This window comes from Sparus aurata, chromosome 14 (genome assembly GCF_900880675.1).
Source record: "Sparus aurata chromosome 14, fSpaAur1.1, whole genome shotgun sequence".
NCBI classification, from domain to species: domain Eukaryota; kingdom Metazoa; phylum Chordata; class Actinopteri; order Spariformes; family Sparidae; genus Sparus; species Sparus aurata.
This window is the reverse complement of record NC_044200.1, coordinates 14,334,163-14,351,515: the sequence shown is the minus strand read 5'-3', so window position 1 is coordinate 14,351,515 and position 17,353 is coordinate 14,334,163. Positions and strand designations below refer to the sequence as shown.

The following is a 17,353-nucleotide window of genomic DNA, read 5'->3' as shown; positions in this document are numbered from 1 at the left end:
ATGATACTGATTATTAGTAATCAAGGAGACCAATGATTCACTGAATGTCATTTCTCATTGGAAGGCATGACTGGGATGGGTCTGATGTGTATCCCGTAGCAAAAGTAGTCACAGCCACAGCCCAATTTAATATTGATTAATTATTCAGCCTTACCACTAATTACTGATATTTTGACCCAATATGCATTGCTAGCAAAAATCTATTTAGAATAAAAAGTGATGGAAGTGACAATTTACTCAGTTGCTGTACTTGATGTTGTAGTCAAGACCTCCAAGAACTCAGAGACCAGGTCAAGACCAAGACTAGTGCATGACACATTCAAAGGAGCTGAAATCAATGCAATCATCTTTATTCAGCACTCCTTTTTCATGTTTTACCATCGACCTAGCACATTACAGTTTTCTTTGCAAGCATCAGGTTTTATGGGTGACTCTTGTCTTCCTCTTAAACCATCATTAAAGGAGAACTTTGGTCGATTTAAACATGCAGCTTCATTGCTCAAGCTACCCTTGACTTGCCAGTACCGAAGACGCGAACACATTTGGTCCAGCCATTACAGAGCTCCGTGAACGGAGAGATGTAGCATTGAACGCTAACAGCATGGGGTCAGAACTTTACACTGTGTTTTAAGCGTCTTAACATGCTCCACATCTCACACCAAAAGTTATGCAACATCAGCAGACACCTTAGCACACAGCACTGTAGCGTGTATGACTCAAACTGAATAAAAAAGTAGTTAAAACAGTGTGTTTGTGCAAGCAGCTACTTACCTGTTTGTTGACATCCGTGTGTTCCGGTGGCTAGACGAAACTAGTATATCCATCGAGTGTGCACTTAACAGGCTTAACAGGCTATTGTAAGGCTCATGGCTCATGACAGGCTGTAACATGGACATGTACATTATGAACAGAAACACGAAAATGCTGGATTACGTTTCTGTCTCCGCCAGTGAGGGTGTAAGTGCACGCTCGACGGATTGACTAGTTTGGTCTAGCTACTGGAAGACGCGGATGTCAACAAACAGGTACGTGGCTGCTTGCACAAACACACTGTTTTAACTACTTTTTTATTCATTTTGAGTCATACACGCTACAGTGCTGTGTTGTAAGGTGTCTGCTGATGTTGCATAACTTTTGGTGTGAGATGTGGAGCATGTTAAGACGCTTAAAACACAGTGTAAAGTTCTGACCCCATGCTGTTAGCGTTCAATGCTAAATCTGCGTTCACAAAGCTCTGTAATGGTTGGACCAAATGTGTTTGCGTCTTCAGTACTGGCAAGTCAAGGGTAGCTTGAGCAATGAAGCTGCATGTTTAAATCGACCGAAGTTCTCCTTTAAGTACAGAACGTATCAAGCAAGTCAGTGATAGCCCTGCAGATGTGGTCTTGACTGGTCTTGAAATAAATTCCAATGTCCTCTTTGTCTGAAACCGAGACAAGAGACTAGACCAAGAACAACCTTGAGGACTACAACATTAACTGTGCTCAAGTACAACTTCGATGTACTTTACCTGAGTATTTCCATTTTCTGCTACTGTATAATTTGACTTACCAATCAGATAGTGTTGTGGTTTAGACATTAAATGAGGCACCAGAGTGGTGACTTTAGAGAGAACGGATGCTGCATCAGAGCCATACTGATGATCGAAAAAATGCTGAATATTGACGCGATAATAGGCCGGGTCAATAATTGGTCTGTCTCAACTAGTGCCTAGTCTGAGAGCCTTCTGACTCCTCGATGTCCAGGCTCAACATCAGAGGTAGAAATGTATGGCCTGAAGGCTCAACACTATGCAACATCACGAGGAACTTGAGAAGCTCTTTCAAAATCAGAACCCAGAACTCATTTTTATCGTAAACCCATGATAGATAGATAGATAGACAGACAAACAGACAAAATTCCGGGGGCTGTTTGGGTCACCTTCTCAACCCCCTTCATCTTTATTTAACTTTGCAAATTGACTGTACGAGCACATTCCTCTTTACGGGACGAGCCTGGGGGAGTTCCTCTCTCACTTTCTCTTCCATTAACTACTACACACTCCTGAATTAGTTTCGTGCTTCCCTGCCTTTGTGTTAATTGTCAAGTCTCAACGGCACATTTTCCATATTTATTATGTAGGCAGCATCCAAGATTAGATAAGTGTGCTGTGTGTGTCCGTGTGTTTGTATGTGCATGGCATCGATGTGCTTTACCCGCATTGGTGTATTTATGGATGTGTGTGAGTCACGGTGTGTGTGAACGTCTGATTGTATGCATGTTTTGTTTGCCCAGCCTGCATCTCGGATTAATTTCCTGTGGCACACAATAGACTGGAGCTGATGCTATCAGTCCCTTATCAGTGTTGTGCTTTCCAGTGTCTGAACCATATTATATGTCTTATCGCTGATAGAACCGGTGGCTTGGAGTAAAGTTACAAGTCGTCTCTGCGTTGAGCCAAAATCTGTATCTTGCTCAGACATCTTCTGCCTTATATTTTCTCCCAAGTGTAATTGGGCTGCTCAGTTAATTGAAAAAAAAAACAAACTAAAAACACCTTTCCAGTTTTAATTGATTTTTCTATTTGTGGGAAACTACACACCCCCAAAAAACTTTTTTGTGCTCTTCTATTCCTCACATAAATCCTGTAGAATTTGTTTTAGTTGTGCTGCACTCTTTTCATTTGCAAAAAAAGCAAAAATCAGCACAAAGCTAACATTGTGATTTGTCATCAATATCACGCCCTGACATGGAGACAGTATCTTATGTCTATGCGGGAATCTTAGCCAAACCACTAATGATCCGTTACTCAAAACCAAACGGCGGCACTGCGTGAGCTGTGCAATGTGCAGCATTGCTAAATGAGTCTGAGAAAGCCCAATTCATCATGGTATAGTCGGAAACTGCACATTGAGAGACCTGGGGCCCCGTATATCAAAGTCTTAAACTTGAAGTTTTGGACTTTGGATGAGATGGATAAAAGTACAAATCACTTTTACTTATACTTGCAAACTAAAGAATAAAAGCTTTTATTTTGCCACAGGTATTGGCAGATCCTGACATGTAAGGAGCTACACCATCAAATGTCGAAAAACTAGAAGAAAAACTGAAACGGTTTTGGAGAGGTGGAGGGTAAATCCTCGCATCGATTGGCTATTCCTGCTCAGTACACACGTTATTAATCATATGATGACTTATGAGTTGTTCTTAAAAGTTACTCTTGCACTTTGCTTGTTGGTTGTTGGAAAAATGGCCCTTTCTTCTTAGAAGCTTTATTTACTAAGAGTTAATACTACCTATCTCCTCTGCACTCTTTAGACAAATAGCTGTTTTTCTGGTTTTCAGAGAGGTGACGTCATGATTGTCATGTAAAAGTAGCTGTTAGGGTAAAAAAAAAGCTAAATCCGGTGAATGTCAGGTCACCTACTTAAATCTTTAGACAGATCAGGTGCATAGCGAGGACGACTCCCCCCTTCAGCAGGGCTGTCTCGTTGACTTTCAGTGAGATGTGAAACCCCAGACAGCACCAGTGAATCCTTTCCAGCCACATCATATCACAAGGAGCCTGACAGGAACAGAGAGTAATGGTGAATAATAATATTCAGGATGAGTATAATGTGTTTGTATGAGCCCCGGTCCCAAGGCGAGAGACAAACTTTGTCAAATTCAGCACCCACGCCGAAACACCACAGCCAGCTAAGTATAGGTTGAGTGGTGTGTGTTTGTGTGCGCGTGTTGCATTGTGCAGTGTGACAGATGGATGCGGGGTTGTCACATAAATAGAACATGCTGAACACCTTCAGGAATGCTGATGGAGAAAGAGAGAGGCAGTGAGAGGAAATGAAAGCATCGCGGAGACAAGTTAGAGTCGGAGAGGGGTAAGGAGGGATTAGAGGTAGGAGACTGAGGGATGGGAGAATGAAGGATAAACAGGTGGAAGTATTATAATCAAACAGCCTCGCTCACAGTACAGAGCTACAACGATAAATCGATTAGTTGTGAATAATCTCAAACTGTTTACATAATTGAGTCACGTTGTCAGTCAAGTTATTTTTTGAGAAAAGTCTAAAATCTAAGTCTACGTCTAAATTCTCTGATTCCAGCTTCTTAAACATGAATATTTTTTGATATTTTGTGGAATATTTTTCTACTCTATGAAAGTGAATATGTAAAATTTGAGGACATCATCTTGGGCTTTGGTAAACAAGCATATTTTATACACCAACCAAGTGCTTGATAAATCGTCAAATCATTTTGATTTCAAATTTTTTTTTGTTTGTGAAAATAAAATAGTCAATCATAACAATCATATCTGTCAACATAATCACAATATAATTTTGTCCCCATATTGTGCTGCCCTACTTGAAGGGGCATAATAAGTTCTGAGTTTTGAGTTTGAGCTGACAACAAAATGTGAAGTCTGTTCTCTGCTGTGCCACAAGTACAGTACTTGGCATTCCACCACAAAGACTTTCTTGGTAGCCTAGTGTGATATTCTGGGATTTTATCGGGCCTAAGACAACACAGAGTGTGGAGGAAAGATGAGACATGCAGAATGGCTGTTAGTCACAGTACGAGGAGGCAGAGGATGAAACGCAGGGCGTTGGTGTGCACTGGAGTTTCCTGCAGAGTGTTTTGTGGACATAAAGGGGATGAGGTTATTTTGGTTCTCAGGTTCCCTCCTGAATTTGTTGTAGGATCTTTTCCAGAATGTTCAGTGGTTTTAATCAGGTATTTTGTGGCTAGATGTCTTACGTAGGACAGTAGTGCTGCAACTAATGATTTTTTCATTGTAGTCTAATGTGTTGGTTATTTTCTTAAAAAGTTGACTAGCTGATGTCAGAAAATGGTGAAAACTGTTGGTCAGTGTTTCCAAAAGACTAAAAGGGCATCCTCAGATGTCTTGTTTTTTCCACAACCCAAAGATGTTAAGTGCACTGTCACAGCAGAGTTAAGTAACCATAAATATCCACATCCACCAATATGTAGGAAAATGTTTGCTGAGTCTGATTCCCAACTCAAGATAATGGCCAACCGGATCTATAATCCCAAAGTATTTGACGATTTGGGAATGAGACTCAAATAATCAACTTTCGTACAAACTGGATAGTTTGCAATTCAGTAAAGTTGATAACCTCTGATATAAGATCTGATTGCAGTTATAGATGCCCATGTCAGATTTTTGCCAACAATCCAGATTTTTCCAATGTTTTTTCAGAATATTGATTGGATTACAGCTGAAACATTAAGACAGTTAGTTGATTAGCAGAAAGTATTCTGTAGCAAAAATGCACAGGGCCCAGCTTCTCAAGTGCGAACATTTTCTGGTTTTTCTTCATCTTTTATGATATAAACTTAACATCATTGGGTTTGTCAGACCTAAAAACATATTTGAGGATGTCCCTCTTTTTTTTTCATCAAATGATTAATCCAAAGTCATAATCTTTAATGAAACTGAACACTATTTGCAGCTATAGATATGGTCATAACACACCTTTGCACTTTTGTTTGTCAGGTAACATTGAGTTGCAAGCATGAGAAAAAATCTTACTGCATCATCCACTTACTTACTTACATTTTACAGTTTTCAACTCCAGCAAACTCTATCTGTTAAAGACGACTGTTTCCAAGGTCAAGAATGAACTTTCATGAACTCTTGACGTAGCTGTGCTTGACAGATGTTACTTAAGGCAGAGCCACATAGCTTTCTCACATTGGTGTGAAAGGGCATGAGGAATGGTGAGCCTGTGAACAGATGGGTCTTGAACAGTCATATGCTAGTGTTTTCCCAACCTCATGATGCCAACTGCGTCAGAGGTGTGTTCGGTGTTGGTATTTCTGTATTTATCGTTTCTTCCTGGAAATTGAGCTGAAGGTGCGTATTTATAAAGAAGTTTGTGGTAAGTTCATGTGAAATCAAAAGCTTGAGGTTATTATTATTTATATCTGACTCTTGGTTTGTTTACTGTTCCTCACCTTCAGCTCTCCCTGAGTCTAAAACCACCACGTATAAATCCCCAAATTGTGGGACACACTGGTGGTTTATTCATGTGACCCTTAGACTTGAACTGCAGGAAACACAACACGGTGTGTGTTGTGGTTTCCATGAGGTTCTCAAGCCAGTAAAAATAAAATTAAATGTGTGTGTGTTGAGCCGTGTGATAGAATGCTGACCTGTCCAGAGTATGCAGTTCCCCGCCTCTTGCTCAATGCATGCTGGGAGAGGCTCCAGCTCCCTGCAACACTAAACAAGATAAGCAGTTCAGATGGAGAAGGATATGTGTATTTATTCTCCTGTCCCTCTTTCAGACCAATGTAATGACCCAAGACAATGTTATCGCTAACTTTTGATACTGTGATTGTCGCCGCCCTACAGTTGGCGGTGACACAGATAACAGCTTGAACATATGAGCAGGGGAAGGGATTTTTATTTCCAAAACTAGGCAGAGATGCCTTTGAGCAAGGCTTTTAACTTCCCAAACACTCAACATATAGGAGCAGAGACAGGTCATAACTGTGTGTTCAATAAATGCTTAAATAAAGGCTCAAAAAGACACTAGACTTACTGAACATTGTTGTGCATCATCGGGAGAATTGGGACATAAGCGTATATATTATCTACAGGTCAGCAGGTCCAGAGGGGAGGAGGAGGAAAGCCCTGAACACACACAGACACACATACACACACACACACACACACACACACGTGTTTGTCCTGCATTGCTTGTGAGGACCCTCATCGACATAATGCATTCCCTAGCCCCACTTAGCGCAGAGCAGTAAGCTGAATATAGTAGGCCTATGCTATTGTATCTGAAGTGGTCCATGGTTTTAAAAGTTTGAGAAACACTGCCCTAGCCCCTCACTCTAAACTTAACTATCAGAACTAGATGCCTAACCCCAATCCTTATCCTTATCCTTACCCTAACCTAATCCTTATTATAACCTTAACCATGATACCAAGTCTTAATCCTCAAACAGCAACAACAGCAAAAAAATTCTCTCTCTCTCTCTGGAGCATTAGATGTGTGTGTTGTCAGTGACATTATCACTCACGGCCACTGAGCTGATATGCATATGTGTTCATCTGTGTCTAAATGGTTGTGTTTGGGTTGTTGGATCTGTGTGTCCGTCTGCAAATGTGCACAGTTTTTGCTCTGTATGCATGTGTTTGTAAGAAGAGCACATACTGTATGTACTGTACATACATGTGTGTGGGCGTGCACCTGTGCCAGAGGCAGGGTCTTGGCCCGTTTCTGTCCAGGTGTGTGTTTTTGGCCTTAAGGTAGACGAAGCAGATGTTTGCATTTGTGTGTGTGTGGCTGTAAATGACTGGTTGTCGCTAACGTCTCCATGGCCAGACATCTTTGCCGAGTAGAACAGAAAAAGACCCTACTGCAGGGCTGTAAAAGGATAAGTTCACCCCAAAAAAAAAAAAAAGAAGAAAATTGAATTCAGTCTTCAGCGTCTTCAGCGTTGCAGAATTCTCCCTAAATAGTGGAAGTAGATGGGGACACTTATAATAAAGATACATTTAAAAGACATTATTTACACCCTTTTTTAAAGCTGAACTGTAGCTGCTGAGCTAAAAGCGTGGGTGCACAACCATCAACCCACAACCACGTGTGGGTCGATCCAAAAACTTGGATTATGCTTGAAGAGCTGTATGGGGCCTTTTTTGGGGGCTGTTTTTATGTTTTAAAACAAGTCCTCAGCTACTTCAGTTGTTTAGGGGTATGCCACAATGCTGTTGGAATACAAAGCTTCACCCAACTTTCCATCTGCATGGGGGTGAGTAGATAATGACTGAATTTTAACTTTTGGGTGAGAATCATTTTACAGCCCTGCAGTAGTGTTTCTACTTTGTAGTTAGTAATTTGCATGTTGAGGGGATATTTCAGACCAAAAGTCAAAAAGAGATGTACAGAATCCACACCACATTATGGAAGCAAGATACTAGTTTTAAATCTTTCTCTTTATATGTAAATTACGCTCAATCTGTCAGTGGTTATGACTGTACTCAACTATTATTCGTAGTGTCTCTCTCTCTCTCTCTCTCTCTCTCTCTCTCTCTCTCACACACACACACACACAATACTTCATATTGAGCAATACTGGAAATCAGCCATAACTATTTGTTCAACTGCAACAGCTCACATTCCTCCATGACTAACTTTACAGACAGCAGTTAGCAGTTCATGAACTATCATCTGTTATAGAGGAAAAACAAGTTAAAAAAAATAAAGGTTTTCATTCTTGTGTGTACTGCTGACTATTTATGAAGCAGTTTAGTTCAATTGAGGCCATTCCAGTAAGGGGAGAGTGTGGATCAGATGACCAGTGTGTGTGTCCAATGGGTCATGTGTCCACTGACCTGAGGATGACATCACTGTCTCCAAGGATACCCAAAGGGCCGAATGATGACTGTTGAGCAGCTGGCCATTGATTTGAAATAGCTGTAAATGTTACTGTATCTCTGCATGAGATAGAGAAACTGACTGCAGAGGTAACACCTCACACAGTTGTAGGTAACCCAAAATTGCCCATGGTGGGTAGTTCAGGAGGCGTTGGGAAGTAGAGCACCCTCTGGGGCATTCATCAGCAACATTTGTGAGCTAGTTGTGCACATAAATCATGTTCGTGTTTTCTAAAAAAACTGAAAATGTTGCTCGTTACCCCTTCAAATTGAGTTCAGAGAAGAGCGTGAAAAGAACGACATTTTTCATTATTTTTGCACAATTAATTACATAGTTTCTTTGACCTGATTGACTTAATCTGATTTGAAAAATGTAAGTGATTTATTTAATTCAACACACACACGCAGACAGACTATTACTAGGCTGTATTAGCATGACAAGAATACAATTTCATGGTGTTTTTGCTTTATTAGAAATGTATCAGCTACATATTTGGCATAGCCATCCAATTATTAATGCAACCAATTAAATGTCACTTCAGTGTGACTCATATACAATTAACTGGAATAGGGCAGATGAGCATTTATTTATCTTTTTTTAGTTTTATGTTTTCTTCCTGCATTATTATAGCAGAATAAAATGGATTAATAACAAGAATTTAATTGACTGACTTAGAAAAAGCGGGGATTATTCTATTTTAACATTTGTGACTCATCCAGCAGGAAAACAAATTATTTGCTTATAAGAGCGTTAAATCAGCTGATTGAATGTTATCTGATGTCACCCAGTTTAAAATGGCTGAAGCACTGATCCAATGACCCGAGGGGTCTCATCGTAAGAGGAAGAAGCTGTATTGGTCGGCTGAGAGAAAGCAGCCGATGTGATCATTTGAACCGACATGTTGTATGATGCTTGTTGTAGATGGATCCAGCTGCAACAGGTGGCAGCACTATGGACTGAGTGCCTAAAATATCTCTCACTTAATTTGCATTTACGTACAGTACATGTCAGGTAGGAAGTGGAGGATGTAATTTTTAACATCTTTGATTGGTGATTATCGGCAAAAAGGGCACATACGACATGACACTCGAAAATGTCTGTTTTTAAATGCTTGGGAGTTATAAGTAGTCCACCAATGATGATGTGGCTGTTGGTTGGTGTCAATTTTTTTACTTTGGTGATCCTCTGACTTTTAATTTAGCACCAAAAAGGATGTGAGTTTTTATTTAATCAGTGTGTTATCTTATCTTATCAAGTTTGATACAAACATTCATGTTTCCAAGAGGATGAAGTCTAATTACTGAGTTGATTCCTGGAATTTTCCTCTAGCTTTGCAGCTGTCATGATCCAGCAATTTGGTGGAGATTCGTGGTTTCTATGAACCCCCTGGTATTTACATCTAGTGCCATCATCAGTTCATCACTTTAGTTTCTCTTTTTAACAGTTTGGCTTTATTTACAATGACCAACAGCCTCTTAGAGCCAATAACATTGCTGTAGAAACTTGGTCTTGTTCTTTTCCATTTTGTACCCTATAAACATCAATCACATATGAAATATTATTGTTCCTCACTCAGTCTGGCGTTTTGGCCAGTAAGCTGCTGTCTGTCAAAATACCCAACAGTCAAAACCCAATGAATTAAAATGTAATCAAATCATCACGTTTGACAGGCTGTTGAGCACTTACACTGGATTATTTGGCTAATTTTATTAATTTTTTTTTACATTTTTCATCTATTGCTCCAAAATAGGTTAATTAAAACCATAACCCAGTAACAATCCAGTGTATTTCTTTGTATCTTGAGTGCAGTGTATCCTTTTTCCACTGTTCACTAAGTCCTTGTCTATTTCTCCTTTCTTTTTAGGTGATCCCATCATCCCTGACCTTGTGGATTAGCTGGCTGCCTTCATCTAAAGGGATACCCCATTGATTACTGCTTTCTAACAAAGCCCATTGATTACAGTGAGGGTGTTGGAAAGGCCGTGATCACAGCTATGTCAACGCTGCATCAGGATATTTCAAGTCACGAAAGCCTGCAATAGAGGACTGACAGGAGTTCGTGTTTTTTCAGCTGTTATATTTAGGGTTCCAGATTTTTTTCGAGGGCATCCATTCTTAATTTTTTGCTTTCACTGATCTGAGTTTTTTGTGTTATTTTCAGCATGTATTTTTGATTCACTTGATTTATTCATTTCGACCAGACACGCTTTCCGTCTCTAAAGTATACTCAACATAATTCACCATGTACGGTAGCTCCCGTTCCGTCTCAAAGCTGGATGTTGTTGGATCCAATGGTAATGGGTCAGTGTCTGGAAGTCCTGGTCGCTCCCCACGGCTTCCTCGCTCCCCACGCCTTGGACACCGAAGAAACAGCAGCAGCAGCTCTGGTGGGCTCACTGGCTCCGGTAAAACACTGTCCATGGAGAATATTCAGTCACTAAATGCCGCCTACGCAACGGGCGGGCCAATGTACTTCACTGACACAGCTGATGACCCTGTCGGCATTGGGAGCTTGGGCAGTGGGTTGAATCCCTCGCTGCCCAAAAACACCATGACCCTGGGCAGGGCTGGGGCCAGAATGCCGTATGGGGTCAGAGCGGCTATCATGGGGAGCAGTCCTAATATAAACACTGGAGGAGGTGGAGCGGTCATGCCCAGTGATGCAATAGCATTTGGAGGGGAGATGCAAAATCAACCTTCACAGGCGTCTACTGTGCCCCACTCCATGAGACAGGTGAGGCGTCGCAGTGTTCTTTCTTATTAACAGCAATTTGTGAAATGGACGCTCACCAATTAAAGAAAATTTGAAATGTTGTCATATTGTTCCTCTTTGTATTAATGAGTGAGTTTATCTAAATCTTTATGGCCTAAATGTTTCACTTACAGTTAAAATATGACAGAACATTTTTAAAGCTTTAGTGAATACAACAACAAAAACGCACAACTACTTCTTTTGAAGAAAGCAAATCAGCGTATTTTTACCAAAATTTAAAGATAAAAGATGAGATGTACCAAGAAAAACAAAGGTAGTGAGGAGGGTGGTTTTATGTATTAAAGCTAAATTCATGTAACTGTTTAGAAAAGGTTAATATTTACTACTCAAGTTACACTTCAAGTAAATAAAACAAGAGCTGTGTGGTTATTAATGCAGCATGTTTAAATAGACTAAGGTCTGCCCTTCCACCCCCTCTGCACAGTTAGTCATAACCCAAAAGCTCATCTGTACAAGATTTATCTCTTCTTTCTCTCCCACACCTCTTGTCTCCACTAGTTTCTAATCATTTCTTAAACAGAAAAGACTTTCTTAATTTCTCCTTAACTCTCTAAAGCTTTCCTCTCTTGTTTTTACATTCATGTACTATGTTACCTTCATTGTAAGGATGTTTTACATAATGTTGATAATAAGGACATTTTTTAACCTTTTCTACCTTTTGCAAGTCAGCTACAAAGCGTTTTCAACCCAAGCAGTCTATTTAGTATGGTGTTTTTTATATACTTAGCCTGTCTGTGTCCATCCATAACATGAAAAGGAATTTGTTGAGTGGCATTGCAGTCCAAAACACCACTGCCTAATACGAGGCTTGAACCCACAACCCTGAATTTAAGAGACTTGTCCTCTACTTACTGAGCTTGCTGAGTTGCGCAAAGTTAAAATATGGGTCTATTGTTGGGGCTGAATTAACTCTTATGGACAGAACAGCCACACAGTGTTTGATTTCCGGGTCAACTCTGCTCGAACCCAAGATCATACGCATATATACATTAAGATGATTAGGGTTGCTTATAGTATGTTAACAAGCTATAGGGATGAAACCTGCAAGTAACATTTAAGACAAAAAGTAAGCCTCCATTTGGAGGCAAGAGGTCTCTACTCAGCAAGGAAACAATCCTTAAGACTGGCACTTTGAACCATCCTCACAACTGAAAGCTAGAGCTCAGTTAAGACAAGGATGCTCTTTAACAACCCCAGGGTCCTGGGATCAGGTGGCAGAGTGTGTGTGTATATTTCAGTCTGTCCATCGTTGTCAAAGTGTTTGATGAGTGGACAGAGCAGTCCACTCATCAAACACTCATCACAATCATCGCCCAACGTGGGGCTCAAACCCATGACCCTGAGATTAAGAGTCTCATGCTCTACCGACTGAGCTAGCCGGGCTGCATGTCCTGGAAAACTGGTCCAAGCTTAGTGCTGTACAACTGAAGAATGAGTAGTTTGCTTAACGTAGTGATGGCTCGTTGAACACATTTTTTTGAGTCTTAAATGTGAACCAAAATGAGGACATTGCTGTTGTCAGACTATTTAAAGTCATACTGTGTGTGTTCGTTTGTGGTTACAGGTGAGAGAAGGTGCAATGTCAGATCTACAGACACAATTAAGAGAAGTGCTGAGAGAGAACGAACTGCTACGCAGAGACGTAAGTAATCCATTTCTTTTGCAGTTGATTGTGTCCTGTTTGCTCTTGTTGTACTTGCTTGTTCCTCTGGTAATCCTGCCATCTTAGATTCAGAGGAAAGTTTATAGCTATCAGGACAACTTAAAGCAATTAAATTGTATGTGTAATTTTGGGAGGCAAGTCATCAATGATCAAGGTTTTTCAACAACCCAGTTAATATGTATGTATTAAAACAAAATTCCAACATTGTATTTGTTTTAGCTGGAGGCTAAAGAGTCTAAGCTGAGCTCCTCCATGAACTCCATTAAGACGTTTTGGAGTCCAGAGCTGAAGAAAGAGAGAGCGCTGAGGAAAGATGAAGCCACGAAGATGGCTGTGTGGAAGGAACAGTACCGAATGGTACAGGAGGAAACACAGGTAGGGAAAAGGCATCTGTGTGGTGTTTTTCTATCTCTGTACTGTCTTTACTTGTGGCTTTCGTCCTTGGATGAATATATTAAACAAAATGACTAGGGTTGAGTTAATTTCAGCGCCAAGGGAAGCTTATCCTGATAAATTTGGGGGATTGTTCTGGTTGATTTTTCTCGCTGCTGTTAAAACGGCCTTGATGACGGGTAGAAAGATGAAGCCTGCTGCTTGATTGGGGGACTCCCAGCTGTCTTTTGGTACGGAAGCCATCTGGATGAGATGGAGACACAGCTAGTCTGGCAGGAGGCCGGAGTATTATACAAGAGATGACTTGCACACATGTACGCTGGCAGTCACTCGCTGCCTCACAGTGACTCATTTCACACGCTGTCATCTTGAAACGGGTGCAGAAAGTGCTCGGTCCTCGCCGCATTTATTTTCAATTCAGGGAAATAATCTGCATTATTATCATCATGCTGCTCTTGTGTGTGTTGAGGTTTTGAGATTGTGAAATTACAGGTATTAAATCTCTGTCTCAGAATATTTACAGCTGGTAGTGCTTGTGTGTGTGTGTGTGTGTGTGTGTGTGTGTGTGTGTGTGTGTGTGTGTGTGTGTGTGTGTGAACATCTGGGTCTACATGTGTGTTTTGTGTGCACACTCACTAAAAGTGATGAAGTGTGTGAGAGTACAAAGGAACAGACAATATATCTATCATGTATTTGACCTCCTGCCACTGCTAGAAAATCCTCAGTTGCCTTTGCACTTACGCACACACACTTCTCTTTGGGTGTGTGTGAGTCTGTGAATGCACATGTAGAGACCTGCAAGAAAATGTACTGATTTCTAATGCTGAGACAAAATATGTGACACACACTCTCTCTCCTTCTTAAACTCTGTCACTTCCATTCCTTTTCTTTCCTCCAGACAAATCACACCCTTTTAACCGAAGGCATCCTTTTCCTTGCCTCCTCTCATTATCCCTTCACTCTCCTTCTCTTTATTTCTCCTCCGTGCCCTCACTGCTTTTTTTCTCCGTCTTCTTACTCATTCTCCTTCATTTCTTCTATTTCTGTCAGCACATGGTGAGTCAGCTCTCGCTTTCCTCCCTCCCTCCCTCCTACCTTCCCTCCTCGCTCTCTGTCTTTGCCATCATCTTCATGTTTGAAATTGAATTAAGTTACCTCCCAGCACACACACATGCACACTGTGTCACGCCCCTGCTGAGGAATGCACATCTCATCTCCACCCTCCACCCTCGACCCTCCCTTCTTCTTTCCTCCATGCTTCCTCACTTACTCACCTACTCCTTCATGCTCGGCCCACTATCTTCACCTCTCTTCTACCCGCCTCTGTCTTTATCTTTTCCTCTCATCCTGTCTGCACTCACTCTGCAAGAATTCTTTCCTCTTATATTATTACCATGTGTCACCACTGATACAAAATCAGAATAATGGACATTCCTAATGTCATGTTTGTTCTTGTCTGGCACAGACTTTACTGAACAAAATCCAATAAATGAGAGTATGATAATCTACAATATTGTCATACTTGCATACTGTACATACTACATCTCGTGGTGTCGGTTTCGTATTGTGATAAATATAGATATTTTAATGCTATAATTATTCAACAGTTTGAAAATCATTCAACAGCAATGACAACAATGGATCTTTGCTTTAATTGATTGATTTATTAAACAAACATGCAAACATTTGCTGGTTCGTGCTCTAGAATTCTGAGGATTTGCTACCTCAGGCTGGGGAATTTGACGGTTATTTTTCCTTTTGCTTTAGTATAACAAATAATTGATAGAGTAATTCTAAGAACCAATCTAGATCTATTACCTTGAAACATTTTTGTTGTTGATATTTTATTTAAAAACTGTTATCAAAGCTGTATTCGTAGACTTCCTGGCCACTAGCTGGCAGCAGTAAAGCCAATAGACACAACACTGATATAATCACCTTATAAAGGTTATAGGGCAGCTGTAAGCAAACATTTGCCTATATTGGACACCTGATAGATGTAAATCCAATACTGAATACCTTTTTAGCATTATTTTGGTCTCTTCCAAATTCTAAGTATATGTCAGGCTCTCTAGCTGATGAAAAAGGCTTACTTTGTGTTTTTGCCATTTGTTGCTGGTCAGGTTGCAAACAGTGAAATTGTCAAAGCTTCTTGGCTGAAAATGATGCACACAGAGCAGTAAAGGTAAACGAAAACACTGAAGTTGTAGACAAGAAAACCAAAACACTGTGCTGAAAGATGCTAAAGAAAAGGCTCCATTGAGTCGGTGATCATTCTCTTCTGCTTCATCACTATGAACGACCCCTTTCACATGTTGAAATTCAACCCATGGTTGATTTAGTGCAGCTTTAAACGTGCAATATAGAAGTACTGGCCACATGTTCATTTCAATTATTAAAAACAATTATGGGTCAACATATGACCAAAGCAATATCTAACTGCTGCTCACTGTAGGTACCATTAGTTATTTAGCTTGTTTAGCCATGCATCTAGTTGTCCAGACTGGGAGCTCGGTGCACCAAAGGAGTGCTGTTGTTTGAGCTTTGGGCGAGGATGGGACACGTGTAGCTGGTTAGCCCACTAACCTCAGTTGGCATCCTGATATCAAGTTTAATAGATAGTTAATTTAAAAAAACATTTCACCTTAATGTCTCACATATTTCACCTTTAAGGTTGAACTGAGCAATTCTGAATATTAGTTGCTCACAAATGCAGTAAGAGGAAAGCAAATTCTACACCTTTATGTTAGCCAACCTTGTGATTGCATGTGATGCTTTTTTCTAAAAATACCAAAGTGGCAAGAGGGATGAGGCGCCAACGTTTCTCAGGATGGAGTGTTAGCTCACAGTTGTTTGGGAAAAGATCTATTTTATTTTACATTATTACTTTCTGTCTGCACGGAAGTGAATTAAAAACATTTTTCATTTTTCAGTCGGACGCTCTTTGTTGTTTCCCCACAGAGGTCTAAGTTATTATTCTCTTCCTATTTACCAACAGTTGCTTTCTCTTGTTTCGCTTCCCACATGCTGTAATTTGCTCTCACCACACCTTCCACTCACTGTCACCACACTCTCCATCTCCTTCTCACTGGGCTCCTCCGTCGCACCACTTCACTCCCACTTTCGGACACCCTCTCTGTCACTGGCCCCGGTCCTTCCCTTCTTCTCTGTCCTTGCTCTCCATCTGGGCCTGTGGAGCCGTTTTGCCACAGAAGTCAGTAACACAGACACACCCTGCTCAGTCTTATAAACCTTTTGATCTGGATGCATGTTGCTGTATTTAGTCTAATATTGTAGACAGTGTTGTTTCTCTCCTTTGTCATTCCTAGTTCGCTGCCTTGCTGTGGTTTCTGTTGTGTGTGTGTGTGTGTGCGTGCACACGCGTCTGCGTGTGTGTATGTGTGTGAGAGTGTGTTCGCCCAATTTGTTCCACCTCTTTGATCACAGCAGGTATGCACAATGTTTCTCGGGGAACGAAAGAGACAGTTCAGAAAAAAGGAAAAAGATGAAGGAATGTTTGGAATGCTCAAGGAAAGCTTTACTTTTTCTTTCTGTCTGTCATTTCTTCTTAATTACTTTCTTTTCTTTCTGACACAAAAAAGCCCACACCTTTTGTCTCTTTGTGTCTCCTTTTTTCCTCTTCTCCCCTCTGTACTCCTAACAGTGGTCGGATTGCATTTGATAAATATGCAGGCTGAAGCAGACGACAAGCAGCAGTTGGCTTGATGATTGTAGCCATGACATCCAGGGTTCAACTCAGCATCACTGTTTCCATTCTGTCACGATCCTGTCCTGAAAATACATCCATGTATCTAATAAGAGTTCAATGCTAAAACTACACAAAATGATCGAAACAGAACGCTCACAATAAGGTGTTACATGAAGCTCAACACCTTAATAAATGCTTACTAAGTTTTTGAACCGTGTGGGATTCTTGTTAACTGTTCTACGTGGTTTTGTCCCAAAGCTGAATCATACCAGCTGAACAATAACCACTCTGTCTGTCCGTTTCTGGGCCTGCTAGTTCCAGTCTATCATCTACTGTACTCCAGGCGAGCCGTGTGACGTCAACACCGCCGTGTGTGTGTGTGAGTGTGGGACAGAGGGAGACAGTGTATATGTAGAAAC

The 17,353-nt window shown here is 40.7% G+C and overlaps 1 protein-coding gene and 1 non-coding gene across 9 annotated transcripts in view; one reads left to right on the top strand and one right to left on the bottom strand.

The window, feature by feature from the left end:
• LOC115595301 (ELKS/Rab6-interacting/CAST family member 1-like) overlaps positions 1 to 17,353 on the top strand; it is a 130,794-nt gene that overhangs the window by 1,508 nt on the left and 111,933 nt on the right. For all 8 annotated transcript variants that reach the window (XM_030439589.1, XM_030439586.1, XM_030439591.1 and 5 more), the window contains exons 2-4: positions 10,261 to 11,130; positions 12,734 to 12,811; positions 13,052 to 13,207. In XM_030439589.1, coding sequence (XP_030295449.1) covers positions 10,639 to 11,130; positions 12,734 to 12,811; positions 13,052 to 13,207 — 726 coding nt within the window. In that variant the 5' untranslated portion in view covers positions 10,261 to 10,638. The remainder of the gene's footprint in view (positions 1 to 10,260; positions 11,131 to 12,733; positions 12,812 to 13,051; positions 13,208 to 17,353) is intronic.
• On the bottom strand, positions 12,480 to 12,552 carry trnak-cuu (transfer RNA lysine (anticodon CUU)). Its single transcript has one exon. It is a non-coding gene; the product is annotated as a tRNA-Lys (tRNA).